Below are 19,462 nucleotides of genomic sequence, written 5' to 3'. Positions count from 1 at the left end.
TTTTTTTCTGTACCCTTCCCCAGATTTGTGCCTCAAGACAATCCTGTCTCAGAGGTCTTACACTAACATTCAAGTCCTTTGACTTCATGCTTAATTTGTGCTCTGACATGCATGGTCACCTGAGAGACTTTATATAGAGGAGTGCATGCCTTCCAAATAATGTCCAATCAACTGAATTTACCACAGGTGGATTTCAATTAAGATGTAGGAACCTCTCAAGGATGATCAGTGGAAACAAGATGCGTTTGAGCTCAATTTTGAGCTTCATGGCAAAGGCTGCCAATACTTATGTACATGTGAGTTCTTAATTTTTTCCCAGTATTTTCAATAAATTTGTAAAATTTCAAAAACAGTTTTTTCACATTGTCATTATAAGGTGTTGTATGAATAACCTTAAGGGAAAAATGAATTTATTCTATTTTGGAATGAGGCTATTTCTACAAAATATGGAAAAGTGAAGCACTGTGAATACCTCTCTCTCGAGCCATCTATTTTACTACCTGTTTTTTTTATGATCTAGGCATCTATTTGATGGGGGGATTTTAGGGTGTGGATGTTTGTGAATGACGTACCAGGCAACTAAATACGGCACTGCATTCGTCGGTGTCCTGTGAAAAACACTTAAAATGCTGGTATCGGCATCGGCGAAAACTAACAAATGAAGCGCCGATGCCTGTTATCGATACTTGTATCATTCTTTGAACGCAGGGCAGATATTTGAGAACCACACGCGGAAGTAAAATAGAAGAGAGAAGAGAAGCCTTATCCGAATGCACATTCATGTGAATCTCTAGCCCATGTCTCACTCTCACCAGCACGAAGAGCTATGAAAATATGTATTCTGTGTGTATATGTTACTACAGATAATTCTCAAGTGATGATTTAAATATGAATAATTTTACATCCAAGTGAGTATGCAATTCTTTAGAATTACAAGAAAAATTGTGCTAACATTTTGATTTTAGAAACAGCGAGGTATAGGTACAGTATCGGCATCGGCCCTAACCCTAATCTTAACCCTAACCCGAACCCTAACACTTGCCCAGGTAGCGGAATCGGGGCCAAAAAGTGGTATCGGAAAAACACTAGTTCGGTACACACCACACTGAAGTCCAGATTCTGTTCAATCCACTCCTGCCCATCCTTGAACTCTTCGTGCAGGCCCATGATGTACAGCGTGTCCAAGGCGTCCACAATGGATGCTCCGAGCTGAGAATTACCTGCACAAGACAGATGGAAAACTCAAGAGGGGAAAAGAATATTTGCTTTTTTTCTCCCCAGTTAATCATTCATCCATGATTTGTAACGCTTATGCTAACTAGAAATTTTGTTGAACATCCATCTCGAATTGGGACAAGGAAAACAACAGGAACTCTAGCAATGCAACGTATGCTCTGATTGGAGTAAGGTTCTGAGCAATAAGTGTCAGGACACCAACATTAATAGCCCATAGGTTCAATGTTGAAGTTCATCATATCAGGCTAATCATCATTTTCAGTTTGGCTGCAGTATATTGACATTCCCATACAGCACAACCCTGCTCACAGATTTATGACAACACTTGATGTGACATTTAGATTAGAGTGAGAGCCATTACGACATTACAAGTGCCATTGATCAAACAAAGATTTATGCATTCATTTTAAGCACGGCCGCACTAATCATTGTCTTATTTTGGATTTCAGAATGGTACAACTCACTGCCAGACATTTTCAGACCCTCTTTTACCCTAACGTTTGAAAACAATTGAGAAAAATATAAATACATTCTGGGGATTGGAAGACTGGACTGTGAAACGACATAAATTTGTCTTTGGCAGTGAATGAGGACCGCAGTCCGCTCCGGATCAAATTAAGGTCTCGTGTGGACCCATGGTCAATTTCCGTTAAATAAAGCACGGTAAGGCGTCGACTGGTTAGCACGTCCGCCTCATAGTTCAGAGGTCGTGGGTTCGCTCCCGGCTCCGGCCTCCCTGTGTGGAGTTTGCATGTTCTCCCCGTGCCTGCGTGGGTTTTCTCCGGGTACTCCGGTTTCCTCCCACATTCCAAAAACATGCATGGTAAGTTGAGTGGACTCTCTAAATTGCCCCTAGGTGTGATTGTGAGTGCGGATGTTTGTTTGTCTCTGTGTGCCCTGCGATCGGCTGTCAACCAATTCAGGGTGTCCCCCGCCTACTGTCCGAAGACAGCTGAGATAGGCTCCAGCACGCCCGCGACCGGGGAATGGATGGATAAAGCACGGTATGTGTGCTATCAGGCGCTGTTTTTTTCTTCTTCCTTCCATGGACCGCTACATGCAGTATTACGGTAGCCCTTGTTGCGATCACAACAATAAAAAGCCAATCAAACTGCTTATTTACAGGAACAGATTTGCAAGGGACAACGTAGCTTGTTTCAAAGTTGCTGGGGACAAAATGGAGGAGCAGGCACGGGCGTCGTAAAACCGAAACGTCGTAGGTCGCGTACGTCGTAATACGAGGACTGCCTGTATTGTTCAAAGTTTAAGATTCTTTTCTGTGCAAAGGCACTTATCAAGTTATTTACAGAGGTATTATCACACAATTTTGTCAACCAGATCGAAGAGGGGGGGGGGTTGTTTCCATCCAGGGTTTGCGTGCAAGAGTGTGTGTGATATGAAAGTGAGTTTTGTTGGGAATCTTACCAAAGATATTTGTAGAATGTCCTTTCTTGGCGAGCGGCTTGAGCTCGTTGTGACCCCAGCCGTATTGACGGTAGCTGTCCCACGCATGCTTCATCATCTGAAACGTCACAGCGACACAGCAAATCTGATGTGGTCAACAATTAAGCAATTTGTGTCATGAAAGTGGAGGATTTTTAAACTACAAAATGTGTTCTTTGTCAATCATCAACTTTAATGGCTGATGATGTTATCAGTGTATCTGTATTGTGATGCGTTTTGGTCCCAACCTTACTCTTGAGTTCCAGAGATGGACAATCTACCTATCCCATTCAGTGAATTTTAATTTAGTCAATGTTATTTTCTATGTGCAAGTTTTGACGTGACTTCCTGTTTTATTGCATACGTTTAATGGATGATGGAAAAAGAGTGGCAAATGAAACCAAACGCTCTGTGCAACTACCCGCTGATGAGACACAAGGACAGTGTTTATAATACTGTAAGACGGTGTTAACATTTGAATTCTGTCCCATTGAATGAGCAGTTTCTACTTTTGGTGCAAATAGTTTGGTGCCTGTGCGAACTTTAAGTTCAGAGAATTAATTATATATTTGTGTCATCAGGGCTTACGTTGGTTTGAAGATTTGAAATAAACCTTTGAAATCATTTTTGCAAGAGTCAGACCATCTTTTGGACCACATTTTTCCATCACGTGCCGGGAAGCACTGAGGTCTCCTGTATGCAGTGTAAAAGAATCAGAAGTAGCATAGAAAGAAGAGGAACAGAAGGTTCCCACTTAAACTCCTGTATGTTGTTCTCCCAGAGCAGAGAGAAACGGAACTTCATACAGTGTACGTTTAGCCATCATAATTACCAAACAACAACAATGTTGAAGCACCGCCAAAGGCAATGACCTTCAGACTCTGCCAGAATATTAAAATTCACAGGGCTCTCCGGTTACAAAAACACCCGTCACACTCAATGAGGCACTTTTAAAAGTACGACGCAGTTCTTAGATGGCCTACATGAATCACTACGAATGGCCTGTCCACGTGTGTCCTCTGTTGTCGACTGACCACAACTGTGGGTTTTTAAACATCACTGTATGTAGTATGATTTATGTTTTATATAGCCTATACTTTACACAGAGGTAGATCTGTGAGATAAAAACCTCTACCATACGATGTAACCCTCTATAACAGGGGTGTCAAAGTCAAATGGACGGAGGGCCAAATAAAAAATTTTGCGACAAGCCGAGGGCCGGACTGATACAATGTTCATTTACATTTTTTAAAATGTCCAAATTGGATTGGGTCCTTTGCGCCTGCTGATGATGTCACGCTTTATGTTTCTGTAATATAATTCGTTGACGCTATGTTTGTCACCACCCCTGGTTGTTGTGTTTTTATCTTCTGAGTTACTAAATAAAAAATAAAATAAAGTACATTACTGCTACTTTTGCGAGGCAGCTCGTACGTCACTTCCGTTTGCGTTTCTCTTGCCAAACTGGAAACAATTTTCTGGTTGACTCGGGCTGCAAGATTGTATGAACTGTACATAATGTGAAGTAAAACGGATTGGTAAGATATCGCCAGCTGACTCTATTTTCGAGTGGCTAGGTGTGGATGTGGGTGCTCCTGTCTGAGAACACAGGCTCGTATTCCACTTGACACGTCTATTTATTGTGGTCTGCAACAACACAGACAAAGAATAACCTAGCAACATCATCCAATGCATATCCATTAGTTAACAATATGCCTAAACATTACAATTCACTGTATTAAGCAATTAAACAGCCAAACAATAGATACAATACACATTCACACGTTTCACCACTGGAATAGTTAGCACACTAGCCGAAATAATTAACTAGTGTTCATCAACGTGACATCACTCACGAGAACATATCAGGGCTATTATGTACAGCAGTTACCTGACACGAACCCAAATTATTAAACTCACCTTTTCAACATTTACACACAACAACAAACGTGGTGAAACACAGAAAATCTGCAACTACTTAGTTTGCTGGCACGAGCAAGCTTTGCAAACTAGCTAGCTTTGTCGAAGGAGGAAAATAACAGAAACCACGTCCCTCGCGATCAACACTAGCGCTCGAGGAGCGTTCAATGCCTGCTCACAGTTTGGGACATCTCAGTACTACATCGAAACTCAATGAATTCATCAAATGCCAACAATTACTAATAATAAAACAACGTGAGATTTCTAACGAAGGATTTCTTAATAAAGTGCGTTTTACTCCAAATAACTTTTCACCACAATCCGATTCTGAAAGCCACGAAGTGACGTGAAGTCTTCAGTCGGCACGTAGACGACCGAAGGACTTTCCTTGCAAAAGTAGCGGTAATGTTCGTTATAACAACAGCCAGGGGTGGCAAACATAGATGCAAAGAAATATATTACAGAAATAATTTCACAAATTGGGTTATCTGTGTTGTGGTCGAATTTGTGTCTTGTCAAGTTGTTTTGTTTCCGAGGTTAATGCGGCTGGATGACAGGGCATGTAAGCGAAGGACGAAGAGAGAGACGAAGCTCTTTTTTTGACTGAACGGTTGTCGTACTTTATTGGTGTCGGCTGCGACCCACAGTAGCCGGTTGGACTCATAAAAACGTGATAATTAAACTACGTCTGTGTTCTTGGAAGACACTACAATATATTTTAAAGCGTGACGTCATCAGCCGGCGCGAAGGACCCGATCGCTTCTGCTACCCACACCGGCTTGCTGCGGGCCGGTTCTAATATTAAAGCAATATCATCCCAGGGGCCGTCGAAAACCTTCTTGCGGGCCGGATGTGGCCCGCGGGCCTTGACTTTGACATGATTGCTCTATACTCTCCCATTTCTATACCGTATTTTCCGGACTATAAATTGCAGTTTTTTTTTATAATTTGGCCTGGGGTGCGACTTATACTCTGGAGAGACTTGTGTGTGAAATTATTAACACATTATATTGTATCTCTTTCCTTTTCAACGTCAGCAAACAATACACCAAACAACCACAGGAGGGCGTTCTAAGGCTGCATATAAACCTGCATTACATATTGACTTTACAACGGGCAGAACAACATGTATAATGTATATCATTTCACATCTTATTGTAACCCACATAAAGAAACATCACAGTTGCTCAGGGCTCAAATAACAACCAATCACAGCTCACCCATTTTCTGAAGCTGGGGCGTGATTGGTCGTTACCGGAGCCCTGAGCATTTGCGATGTCGTTTTCAGTCGACAGAAGTGACAAAATGGCCGCCCCCTGAGATGGCTAAACAGGGGTGGATTTTGCTCCTTAACTCACATTCCACAAAAGCAATATTAATCAGAATGCCGTGTTTCAAGTGGACCTGCGTAGAACATATTCTTGAAAAAAATATATTTGGGTTGATTTGCTCTTTAAATGCTGTTAAAGTATTTAAGGGTCATAGATGTGGTGTATTTGTGGGCTGAACTATTAATACAGGCAATTATAATTTCATTACAAATTATATCACCTTTGGGGAAGGCATCAATTATTCGCTGAAATTCGCCAATCCGAGCCTGGCATCCCTATCTCCAGCTAATAGCGAGGGTCCAATGTAATGGCCTTCAAACAGTACAGAGACAATTGCTTTGAATAAATATTAATGAAGAAGAGAGTATGTGTCGGGTGTTAAACTTCACACCCCCAGGTGCTGTTCTCTGATACAGCTGAGATATTTCCTCCAGCGAAGGCAAAATGCCACCTCACCACGGACCCCCATTTCATGCTTGTACCTTCCAAACAGAGCAGCGACATGAGAAAAAGACAGCTTTGGCAGGCAGGGTGGAAGGAGCTAGTGCCCAGTGTGGATTATTAAAGTCTCCCCTGAGAGGGACATCTGCGTTCAACCCAACAGGATGGGAGAAGTGAGTCAAATTTCTGACCCCACCTTCCAGGTTTCACTAGAGTAATCCCTTTCACGCAGAGTCAAAGGGGATGAATGAAGCATTTATTTAATTAGATGTGCGATGACAGTATCTGGTAGGAATGGGCGATGGACAATCGAAGTTAGAGGTGCAACGATTCTTTGACAACTAATCGATTGTCAAACTAATTGATAAAATATTTTAATCTGTTAATCATTTAGAGACCTTGCTAAATTTCAGATTGACCAACTCACCTGAATTTCAGGTTTTTAACAGTTAATAGATAAATTAAGTGTATCTTTGTTCAAAATAAGACATTTTAAAACACTAGTTTTACTTTGGAAAACAATTATCAACATTTTTGCCAGTTTTTTTTTTTTTACATCTTACGTCCCACACCAGGAACTGAATGATCATTGATTTATGTTTGCGTATTTTTGCACGGTCAATTTGACATATTGTCCTGTTTTGGAATAAAAGGGTTGACACCGAAAACATGTTTTTTTTTTCATCCGATTCATCAATTAATCGACAAAATAATCGAAAGATTAATTATCAAAATAATGTGCCGCGAATACATTAAGCTTTGGCGATCAAATTATCGCGCTGTATGGAATTACGGTTTTGATCAAAAAACGGTAACTTGTTCAGCCCTAGTGTCAGATGTTAAATTTAATACCTCAGTACCCGCGCATTGCGGAATACACTACGCATGAGTGACACCCCATCTGGCTCTGATATTGCCTCCAAAATTAGAAAATTACTACGTTCCAACCAATCATTCCATGTTGGTTAGTTTAGGCAACATGGAAAAAGATTGTAGCTTTTATAGTGCACAATGAAAGGGGCTATTGACTGTATTATTTGCTATTATTAAGTTTCAGGATGTCAGAACAGCTTGATCCATCAAATCGTCTTGTCTGAGTCTGTTCCTGAGAGGACGTAGGTGTTTCGGGTGTATATTACCCGAGCAGATGATCATTATTTTCTGCTGTGATGATTATCCCCTCAAACTCCTGCTGCAAAACTTATTTATCTGGAAAAATTATAAACTCTAGACAGCCAGGTGGCCCAGATGTGTCACCGTGTTAAGGTCACACTCTGTGCTGAGATTAAATACTTATCTACTCCCAATCGACCAACAGGCTCGAGAGTGAAAAAGTGAAGTGTGGAAATATGGTGGTGAGTTTGATGGAATGAGGAGCCATGCATTAAGATGCCAATGTGAGCTGCACAACTCTTGCAGGATTTTTCACGGTTCCATATTCTCATACTACATTTCAGGCTCACATCAGTATGTGCTTCCAAGCATGTGCATTGGTTGGCAAAATCAAAAAGAAACAGTTCCTGGGTTTGTTATAATCGATGGAACGGTCCACGCCAGGAGTTTTAAGCCATTTGGCTATCTTCGGATTCCTTTAAATTTGAATTCAAAAAAATGGATCAACCAGCAGATCCGTAAAGCAGGCGTCCATTTTTGTTGTTAATTGCGCTGCACATGTATGGTCGGTGCACTTCTATGCGTTCAATCGCACAGTCACAAAATGCAGATGTAGAAAGCATAAATAGACCCTTACAGGTAGGCACATTTTATTTGAGAGAAGTTTGAGGACGGCATGTTAAGAATGGACCACCGCAGCAACGTGGAGAATGTTGGTTGTCGTTCGTTGTCATCATTTTAGCAGTGCGTCCTCAAATGTTACAGTAACGCAGTAACGACCAATGAGTAACCAGCAGTCACCAATATAATGTAGTATTGCCTCGGCAAACTTGGAGCCCCGGCTGACCGGGTACTAGAAATACTACCTAGCTTTTTTTTACAATTGAAAAGAAACAACAGCAAAGTAGAGGAAAAGAGAGAATACAAGCAATTTTCTTACCTCTCGAATCTTGTTCCGTTTCTCTTTGACCTCGGGCTCCAGTGGCTCGCCGTCGCCAACGCCCACCACCTTGGGCATGGGCACGGGTGGCAAGGGCTTCGGCCCTGCGTCCTTTTTCTTCAGGTCCTCCACCACCTTGCTCTTCTCCGTCTGGATCTCGGCCTGCAGCTCCTCACGTGACTTCCGTAGCTTTTCTTTGGCCTCCTGCAGGGCCCGCTCGTGGTCGGCGCGAATCTTGTCACGGAGGCTCTCCTCGTCCTCCCTATAAGAAGCAGGGAAAACAGATTAAGAAAATATCCTTTATTGTGGCAGATAATTAGCATGCACAAAGAGAACAGCGAGCAAGCCTGACACTAAAACAGTGTAATTGGGCAGAAAGGTATCTTTGTTATGAAAGCTAATTAAATGAGTCAAGAGCAAAGACATGCTCTTTGGGAAATCAGCACGCTGCTGCTTTAGAGATGAAAAGCTGTACAAATGAAAGCACTCTCGGACACTGTTCCTTGAGAATTCTCACACATCTGCAGGTATGTATATACAGAATTACTCAAACAAGTATTGGGACTTGACACCGACATGTAAACAGTGAAGAAAACATGGCGGTTTCTCATCCGCAGCTCTGGGAGTTTTCAAAAGATCGGCATTAATATTTGAGGATAGACAGCTAGAAATAACTAATAAATGAACACACATGCTAAAGTTAGCTTAGCTGTCCATTCCAGCTCCGGTTGATTTAGTATAATCAGTTACCCCTAAATAGCGTCATGTTGTGCTGCTGTCCGCCTTTTCACAAACAAAATGTGTTTTCTTAATGTGGCAAACGGATAAATACTGACAGACATTCATTTTGTTATACTAAATTAACTCGAATACTTCGCTGCTTAAGCAGGTGTTCCTGTGACCTGATCACCAAAGACGGATGGCTTGATATTATTATTGTTGTTGTTGTTGTTGTTGTGTGTGCTTCTACAAGGCCTATTGACATAGCTTGCCTTGTAAAGCAACAGAGATCAGGCACCATTTATTTAGTTCCACAATAGCACATACCTTTGTACAGCATTCATTATTTGCCCACTGGGTGTGAACGGTGACTTGTAAGAAACAACATGAAGGACAGTGCACTTTTGAAAAATAACCACCTTCCTTGGTGCATGTTATTAGATCTCAAGATCAGGTATGGGGTGGCATGGCTAACCCAAACGTTTTGCTTTCAATGTTGAGCCCCTGTGACCATGTTTAAGTGTCCTTATGCATGCGTACGCAGCATTAAGCCTAATACAGGTGTGCCGCGGCCGGCGTGCGGACACACAACATTGAGCCTCATAAAATGTGTGTGCCACAATAGGCAGTACTTAGACACGTTGCCTTTATGGGCTTCGTTGTGACTATTGCGTAGGGTGTACCGAGGATGACCAGGTGTGCCAACTCTGTCTTTTGGTAGAAGGAAAGCGCTTGGCTCAATGATCACCAAACTGCAGTGTTTAGTTAACATTACAATTGTAAATGCCCCTGCTCATTATGCATATGAAGATTTACTGAAATGACATTGTTAAGAAAAAATAAATAAAAATAATAATAAACATTTCATGAATGCATATACTAACAAATGTTCAAGGAGATTACTGCAACTGCCTAAAAAACAGCACACTTTTTGACGTCATTTATTAAAGGTTTCACAGCGCCAAAATGGACAAAAATGGAATGATTGATGTGGTAGGTGATCTAGTACTGACCGGCGGACATAGGATTGCTCGGATTGTTTGCCAAGTAGAAAAAAAATAGCCACACTCTTAATTTGTACGACCACACGAACACGGAAAAAAAAAAAACACATGGAGAACAGATGCAAATAGATGAATTTAGCATGAGCAATGTGATTTATCGAACTTGACAAATTGTTGCAGCTGATTTTATGAACTGCATCTAGATCACTGGGTCACTGTAGCTATATTGCAATGGATAACAGAAATTACAATACTGCTTTCATGGCTACGTTGTTACATATTCTGTTCTATACATGTTCCATGCTAATTTGTCTCTGTCATTCAGTCGAAAAAAGAAGTTAACTATATTATGCAAGGCTCAATATTTTTTTTAAAGAATAATTCCTTTGTGGAGCAGTTTTTGGAATCAATGACTTAATTTAAGGAGCAATTTTCTAATTTTGTGGAGCAATGTTTTGCAGGTTAAACACAGCGACCTGAAGAAAAGTATTCATTAAAGAATTAAAATATGACAAATTATATAACGAATAGACAATTGGTTTTCTTATTTTTAAACAGTTTTTATTTCTTAAATTCACATTTGCGTACATCAGCACACTGTATTTTGTCTAGAAGCAAAGTTAAATTGATTCCAAAAAAAAAATCTGCCACAATAATTCTGAGAAAATGTATTGTCAAAAAAGTCCAAATCAAAGCTCAGCACTCTATTGTGAAAATAAACAAATAACATTACTGATATCTATTCTATATTAATATACTTTTAAACTTATTGGCCACTGCTCTTGATTGACGACCACCCTAACGGAACTTAATTAATTTCCCGTTCAGTTTAGAGAGTATGACGATTGATTTTCTCTCCAGAGTTCACTTGTTTATTTGCCTGCTATTTTGTTTAAAGTTGGATGTTCTCTGCTTTAACGTAGTTCCAGCCAGACCCCTGTGAAGGGTACCCACTCATTTAATCAACAGGCCCGGAAGCATTAAAATGCATATGTATAGTCTAATTAATGAGGTAATGCTTCTGACGAGACCATCTTCTAAAATATTGCGAGTTTCGTTCTAAAATTTTCAGACTATGATTATCATGTTTTTATACATGTCCACATACATTTTGGTGACAATTGGTGATGTTTTTTTTTTGTTCAATAAGTGACATTGCCACTTTACTAGGGAAATATGGACAAGCAACCTTACGACACGACTATTGTCAAATATTGTGAGGTTCGTTTTAATATCATCAAAGAATGATTATCACATGCCTACACTTGCGCACATAAGTTTTGGTGATCTGTTATGTCTTACGTAGATTCGGTGATAGAAGTCACATTAGAGGCCCGCACGTTGACTGCATTGTCAGCCATTGCGCTGTTAATATCTCTTTTTTCCCCCCCTTTCTCCTACAAAGTACTTGAAATCTGACGGTAGGAGTGATATCTAAATTATGGGAACACTTGACAATGCCACTCTGCGTTTTTCAAGGACAATAGAACGGTAAAAAGTCTGAAATGTATAGCACCCGTGACGTCACAGGGATTACGTGAAGCGGTCCAAAATATGGCTGCGTACAGGGTATGTCATTGTTTTGATACTGAATCATCTTAAACATTTTTTTTCAGGAAATTAGATACCATTGGTGTTTGTGCTTTTATTCATTATACACTAACCGCACGCTGGAAAATGAATTGTAACACTGTTATGAAATGCGCTATATAAATAAAATTGTATTGTATTGTATTGTATCAATTACTAAAGTAAAATGATAACACTGTTAAAGGTGATTTGAGTAAATTTGTTATTTCAGAATTCGGTAACAAAATGTTAGCCATTCATGTTGATCAGTACCCAAGAAGTAGCTCTGACTTTCAAAAAGGTCGGGTTATGCAGACTCCCATGCACCCTCAAAAACCCCGCTGAGGGTGTTGATCTGGTCCACGGTTAAGATGAATAGACCTTACCAGGGAAGCTAAGGAACGCGAATCCCATTAGTTGTAGTGCAACATCCGATCCCACTACTGAAAAAGGGGGCCCGCCACAGCCCCACAACATCCAGAGACTTCGAAAACTCTGCCACCAAGGCGGTTTTTAACCACTTTGGTGACCCCAACCTCAGAAATAGGAGAGCCCAACTCAAGAGTCACCCAGACTTGGCTTCCTCATATGCTATGAGTGAAATTAAAAAGGTCTTTGAAGTTTTCTCTCCACCAACTCGCTAAGTTCTGAGCTAAAGCAACAACGCAATATTTAAAAATGGAACCAATTTTACCTGTGTCTGTGCTCATCATGTCCTCCCTGACCATGTATGACCACCTGTCCAGAGGCATGTTTCCCCTCCTTGGGCGAGTCAATGTGTGGGATGAGCACGTCCTCTAAGCCCAGGTCAAAGCGCTTGTGCTTGGAGTTGTCGGGCAAGAAGAAGAAAGCGCCGAAGCACAGGGTGATGAAGGCACTGAGGATGAGCAGCAGGATGAATTTCTCAGAGAGCCTCAAGGTAGCGCGGTGGTGCGGAAAGGAGGAGGCACCCGGCGACAGCGTGGGGATGCGGCGCCCAGAGAGCGGTAAAAGCGCTGGCGTGGTCATGTCTAGGGCTGCCGAAGGGCTATAGAGCAGCGGGACAGGAGGGAACGAGGCCGGACGGGAGAGCAGCGGCAGCCTCACGAGCGCCGCAGGTGTCGTTTGATGCAGCTGCTTGACTTTATTATCTCATGCCTGTGCTGCCAAGTCCAAACAGCAAAAGAGGAAGAAGTCCCTCAGTGAAGGACTGACTGGTGAGCAGGTATAGAGTCATCACCATTCTGCAAGACAAAAGAAATGAATTAAAATTAAGAACAACTTAAGTAATATTATTAAAAGTAGGTTTTGCACAATCAAGAATTTGGGGGCCGATCATCAATTAGCGAGTTTAAATAAACCGATCACAGATCTGATCACAAAATGGAGCAACTAGTCAATTTAAATATTTGGGTTATTTAAAGTATATACTTGTGTACCGTTTACGGCGTATTAATGATAATCGACCTGGCCGATATTCTGCTTTTTGGCGCATATCGCCTTGTGCATTTACTGTATTAACACTGAAAGATACATCTTGTCTCCTATTGATTTTCCTTTTTAAAATGTGCAAAGACTGGGCTTTCTTTTGTAACAATGAAAGATACATTCCTCATCTAAATCATTGGGAAAAGCCTCACTTTTTACTTCCCGGTCGGCTTCTATGTCAGCTCTTCCAAATATGGGCGCACTGTTGGGCGTATGATGAAGGGGTTGTCCGAATGCGGCGATTGAACAGATTACATTCGGCAAGGAAGGTACCAGCTACGTGCATCTCAGGCATGCACTTTGACGCAAATGAGATCGAGGGAAAAAACGTTGAGTAATGTTTCCTACCAAGTTCACTTTCATAATGGGAGGGGAAAAAAATCTGCGCATACAACAAAAATATGAAGTACAACACAGGATGTTTTAACACATGTTTTGTTGAATGTAATGGCAACCCCACAAAAAAAAAAACAAAAAAAACAGCGACACCTGCACAAATACAACTCATATGCTGGTCTATGCTGGGAGGTTTTCTGCAGGGTTGTTCTGCCTCACATGTTTGGCATCATTTGAGCAAGGCTCCCCATCTTCAGTGGTACTTTAGTTCCCTCCATGCGAACATCAACCAAATTTATGAAGCACTTGCTTGGAGGTTTGAATACTGCATAAGCTAAAAAGCAAAACAAAGGAACAGCATAGTAGGAAAATGCGTAGCACAACTGTCTTCATAGTTCTGAAGCTGGGGGTTCGAATTTGGACTCTAGCTTTCCTGTGTGGAGTTCACATGTTCTGCCTGTGCTTGTGTTAGTTTTCTCTTGGTACTACCACTTCCTCACACGTTCCAAAAACATCCATGTAGGTTCATTGAAGACTCTAAATTCCTTAAGTGCAAGTGTGAATTTTTGTTAAGGTGCCCTGCGATTGGGTGGAGACCAGTTCAGGGTGTATCAAGCCTAATGCTCAAAATTATTAGGGTGAGGCTCCGGCTCACTTGCAATCCTAATAATAAGGACAAGCGATATATATAAAAAATAAATTAATTCATTAATTTAAAAAACAGGTAGTTTTGAAAAGCTCTTTTCAACCCCCCCCCCCCAAAAAATCCTAATTGCTGTTAAAATTTGTTCTTTAAAAATGTTCTGACTTACCAATAATAAGAAAAGGGACAGTCTAAAACGTCGCTTAATGTCAGGAAACAGCGACCAATCGTCACCAAGATTTATGCGGACATCTCTACTAATACTCACTTCAACCTCAGGTAAAATCAGATCGCCCCAGTATTTGGGATTTTATGGACATTATACTTTTTTCTCTCGGCTGCTCACTAAAGAGAAAAGCTAAAATTGCTTAGTGTCAGAAAACTTTGATCAATCGTCACCAAAATGAATGTGGTATATCAATGCCCATTTCAAGGGACAGCTCACCCATTAAGCAAGATAGACAGATGCTAAGGGCGCCAAAAATCGGGTGAATTTACTTTCAATAATAATAATAATAATTATATTCAAAATATTATTACTACTAACTCTTAATTTCAAGTCAAAAGGTAAAATGAGTAGATTGAATTGAATTGTTTGTATTAAAAGAATTCAATAAGCGAAGGGGAGCAAGGTGAGTTCATTTGAAATCAGCATTCCTGCCCGGGCAGAGCAGCAGCTTGCGCACGGTGCGTCAAATTAACTGTTGACTGCCAGGTTTAGTTGCTGTGTACTTCTAAATTTATGATGGTGGCAGTTACACTCTAATATATATGACAATACATGTATTCCATGATTGAGGAACACAATTTGAAATAATGGTAAATGGACTTCACATATATAGTGGTTTTAGTAAAAAATACTTCATTAAAAGCGCAATAAGAAATTGTGAATACATTATTTAAAGTTAAAGTATGAAGTTTAAACAACAGTGACAGCCTCATTCATTGTGGGGAAAATCAAGTGAAACAATAAATCTGAGGTTGTTATATACATTTTGAAAATGTGGATATTATGTTCCTGTTACTACTTACAAATATTTACAAAAATATATTTTCTTGTGTTGGATTTTTCTCAAAGTCCTACATGTAATTCAAATGAAAATGCACAGATTTACAGTAACTTGACCGCTAATCCCCAGCAAGGAAGATTTAACATAGATTAAAATTTAAAGCAATGCCCAATTTATATTACTACAAATGATCATTCCAAAGGGAAAAAAGAGGGAAAATTACAGAAAAAGGTCAAGTTGTTACTCCTTTTGTTTTGTCCAATTAGATGTTGCAACAGAAAGACATGAAATTAATAAAATGTTCCATTTTGTGTTTTAAATTGTGTGACATTATCTTATAAATTAGGCAATATTAAAATTATGATTTCTTTTGTGAGTATATGTAAATTCACCCTTGATGAGGGGATGGGGTAGCATAATATAAATTCTTGCCTAGGGCGCAACATTGGCCCTGCCTATTTCAACCTCTGCAATTTTTTTGAACGATTGCCTCAATATTTTGGGTTTAATGGACGTTAAGCATGTTCCTCATTAAGCGACGTTAAGATGTAGTGAGTGCCTATGGGGAGGAAAATGTTAAAGTCCCTAAATTCCAACATATTGGGGCAATTGTTCTATTTGCAGCGGTTAAAATTGGCATAGGTACAGATATCCACATACATTTCGGTGAAGACTCAACACAGTTTTCTGACATCAAGTGACAATTAGCTTTTGCTAAGGTGAGAAAACCACTTAATGATAATAAAATCCAAAACACTGAAACCATCATTTTAATATTTTCAGAGGTTGATGCCCACATGAGGCGAAGGTGTGCACATAAATTTGGGTGACGATTGATCGTAGTTTTCGGACATTAAGTGATGTTAAGCTTTTTTCCTCTATAGTGGGTGCCTATGAGGAGGAAAAGTCCATAAAATCCAATTCGTTCTCATATTTTCAGAGGTTCAAGTGAGCATGAGTATGATTTCTGGTGACATCTGATCCCGGATTTCAAACATTAAGCGACATTGAGCACCATTGAGCATCCCCCGGCTCCCCACCCACCCACCCCACTATTCATTATGCGTTTTAGACTGTCCCATAGGAAAATGTGGGAACTAGGGTGACAGCAGTTGAGGACCACTGCATTAGATGTAATGCTGTGGCCAACAAACAAATATGATAACGACAAATTCGACACTTAATTTGTATCAACCTAAGAATTGACGTCCGTTTTACTGCATTACCACCACAGACAAGACATTCCATCTGTGACAAAAAATAAATAAATAAACAGACCGACAAAAGCAGATGTTTGTAGGGGTGATGGTGTGAATAGATTCGGGCCAAACGCCTTCCGTGGCTGTTCGGGTTTTAAACACGCAACGTGACGGTGCATGCAAAGCAGACGTTCCCTTCCAATCCAAGCGTTCAGTGAATGGATGGATAGGTTAGTAATCATGGCGCGAGTCGCTAATTTATAAACACAGAAACAGGCGGCGATTAAAAAAAACACTAACCACGCCGTGTGAATTTAAAAAAAGCATTCTCTGATCAAGCGGATGAGGCGCATATGTGTTTTATTGTATGACGTCTCCTTATGAGAAGTTCATTCGTTGACGGTTCCACTCTGGCTGAGGCGATTAGCGGACAAGCTAGCTACCCTGCTAGCTTGCGAAAGGCTCGTACTCGTTTATTAAAAATAAATGTCTCACTTACCGGGTAACATTCAACGGGAGACGTAACCTGAGGAAAAACGTTAGTCCGCACGCACGTTTAGCGCGGTGACATCATGGCACGCAGAGTTGAAGGCGGCGATGTCCTACGCCGAACGGTCACACAGACGGATGGGCTGGTTCCGTTAGCTGTGTTACTAGGATGCTAATGCTAGTCTGGCTTGGTGAGCCGCCGACAGAGGCGGTCTTTTAGTCGCTGCCGTGCTGCATCACCGTTGCCCTCGTATTCTCGGGCGAAATTTGACGTGCCTTCTGAATCCCAGGCCACACGAGCAAGGCAGGTGACGCTCCAGGTGCTTTCATGATGCCCACAAACGATTCTGCGTTGGTTAAAAAAAAGACAGAAAGAAAGAAAAAGAAAAAAAACGTCACGCTCCGAAAAGTGGGTGGACGTCGCTGTCTGGCCGCTCGATCGGGCCTGAGCGGCGGACCGATAGTCTGAAGCTTGCCTGCTCCTGCCGCCGTGCCTCTCCTCGATCAGGCTGCAACTGAATTCTCTTTGCCTAGCTGCATAAGGAACCGTCTGACAATTGCATGCGGAACAATTTGCGTAAAAGGAAAATGCAATAAAACTACAGCAGGACAATATAATAAAATAAAAAGATTTGAGTGGGTTGATTTTTGTGGGGGAAAATGCGCAAAATTAGTTCTTACACTCAATTTGGCTTGCTGTTCATCAGTTTTGTGCCATCCTTGAATGGTAATTTTCATGCAAGATAGTCCTTTGTGCTGGGGGAAAACAATCACAGTAGCCTATGTTTTTTTTTTTTTTTTTTTTTTTATTTATTTTTTTTTTTTTATTGTTTAAACACTTTGTTGTTGAAGGCTGGATATCTTATACATGCATTGAGCACGAAATTAAGATACCTGGCAGATCTGAATGGACCAAAAAAGAAAAAAAAAACCGAACAACAAGATCCACCTATACACATCCTATATTGTACACATGCGTTTGGTGTGTTGCACTTGCCAGAGACTTGTGGGTGCCTACACACTCCTGACCCCACCTCTCCGATAGATCTCTGCTTTATGAAATGCAACAGGGCTAGCTTTTCAAGAAGGATGTACGTCGGTTGTGTCAAACTCATTTTTGTCGCGGGCCACATCATAGTTTTGGTGTACCTCGGAGGGCCCTTAAGACTGTGAAATGCACAATCACTTTATATTATCACATACACAATTTGATGGATAACTAGTTTTGAAATCAGAAGCCAATAAACAGTTTGTTCAACTCTTTTCAGTTTGTTTTAAAGGAGGGATTGGTAACAAATGTTTGCAATATCTCATGTGTTGTGTTAAAAGTGAAGACAATTTGAATGAAACAATGTCTAGTCAACATACATGATTTTCCTTCGCGGGTCACATAAAATAATCTCACGGGCCGGATCTGGCCCCCGGGTCTTGCGTTTGACACCTGTGATGTAGGTCATCATATCAGTGTACACACACAAATAGGGGACATCCACTTTGTGTGATCATTATTGTTATTTCATGCTGAGACTGAGCGCTCTGTCTTGAATATGAGATAAATTGGATTATTTCGCCCTCCGAGCCCTTTTTCAAGTCAGCAAAGGGCAGGCTATAATTTGTCTGCAAACCTCAGCGGTGACACTTCTCCTGCGGTGCGACCCGCGAACTCTCGCAGGACAAAGCAGGAGCAGGATTTGTTCCGCTCAGGGAACATTCTGGCAGAAGGACACAACACGAGGAGACAACATATAAACATCCAAGCCGCAATTTGAAGCAGAGTGCATATTGCAAACAAGGGCAGTTCTAGGCATGCACACTTGACTTAAAGGAGGAGGCAGTAATCTTAACGGGGAGTCATCTGACAGCATATTTAGTTAATTTTGTTTTTATTTTACTATTTGTCATTATTTTATTATTTCACTTACCATAAATATGCTACTTGACTTCAATATTATACTACTTTTTGACATGACACATTTAATTGTCATTGCTGTAATCATGGCAAAACTTAACATTTATAATATTCATTGTTTATTATTTAAACTATTACTATTAAAATATTTTTAACATGTTTTATGAAAGCTGAAGCGCGGTTGTTAATGTCCACAGCATCAGCGCACCAAAGGAGTCGTTCTAAAATGGATTTGGCCACATAATTAAAAAATAATAATAAAAAACACTTCATGGCTCTAAGATGTTTTTGCAGTCAATGCAGCCTAACAGCTGCACTTTATTTGGGGTTAATCAGAGGCACTTTAAGAAGTCCCAGTGTTTTTCAACGTACATTAGTGCCTATAAGGAAAGTGTGTGTCGTGAATAAACTGATCTTTTGTTATGTTAAAGAATAGAAACCCAAGAAAGAACTTGGAATCTGGATCTGGAAAGGCATGTAAATCACTGATATACTGACCTACGCCCAGGAACTTGTTTTACAAGATTTCTTGACCAGAGTTTATCAATGGGGGAAGGAGGCAACCTTGTAACTGGGAAATGTCGTTGCCACATTCACCGCTCTGCATTGCATTTTCCCAGGACATACAGAACACAATCCTAAAGAACGACAAAATAAAAAAGCTCTCTCGGCCATTTGGAATGCATGAACAT

General features: G+C 40.6%; 1 protein-coding gene across 1 annotated transcript in view; it reads right to left on the bottom strand.

Annotated features, from left to right (window-relative positions):
• man1a2 (mannosidase, alpha, class 1A, member 2) overlaps window positions 1-17,372 on the bottom strand; it is a 43,528-nt gene extending 26,156 nt beyond the window's left edge. Inside the window, exons 1-5 of the mRNA XM_086052151.1 lie at window positions 16,872-17,372; window positions 12,412-12,940; window positions 8,425-8,686; window positions 2,662-2,758; window positions 1,102-1,220 (exon numbers count right to left, since the gene is read on the bottom strand). Coding sequence (XP_085908277.1) covers window positions 1,102-1,220; window positions 2,662-2,758; window positions 8,425-8,686; window positions 12,412-12,725 — 792 coding nt within the window. The 5' untranslated portion in view covers window positions 12,726-12,940; window positions 16,872-17,372. The remainder of the gene's footprint in view (window positions 1-1,101; window positions 1,221-2,661; window positions 2,759-8,424; window positions 8,687-12,411; window positions 12,941-16,871) is intronic.
• Window positions 17,373-19,462: the final 2,090 nt, after the last annotated feature.

The sequence above is a fragment of the Filicampus tigris genome, chromosome 14 (genome assembly GCF_054856515.1).
Source record: "Filicampus tigris isolate MCC_2025a chromosome 14, RoL_Ftig_1.0, whole genome shotgun sequence".
In the NCBI taxonomy this organism is placed as follows: domain Eukaryota; kingdom Metazoa; phylum Chordata; class Actinopteri; order Syngnathiformes; family Syngnathidae; genus Filicampus; species Filicampus tigris.
The sequence above is the reverse complement of the archived record's forward strand: the minus strand, read 5'-3'. Positions and strand labels throughout refer to the sequence as shown.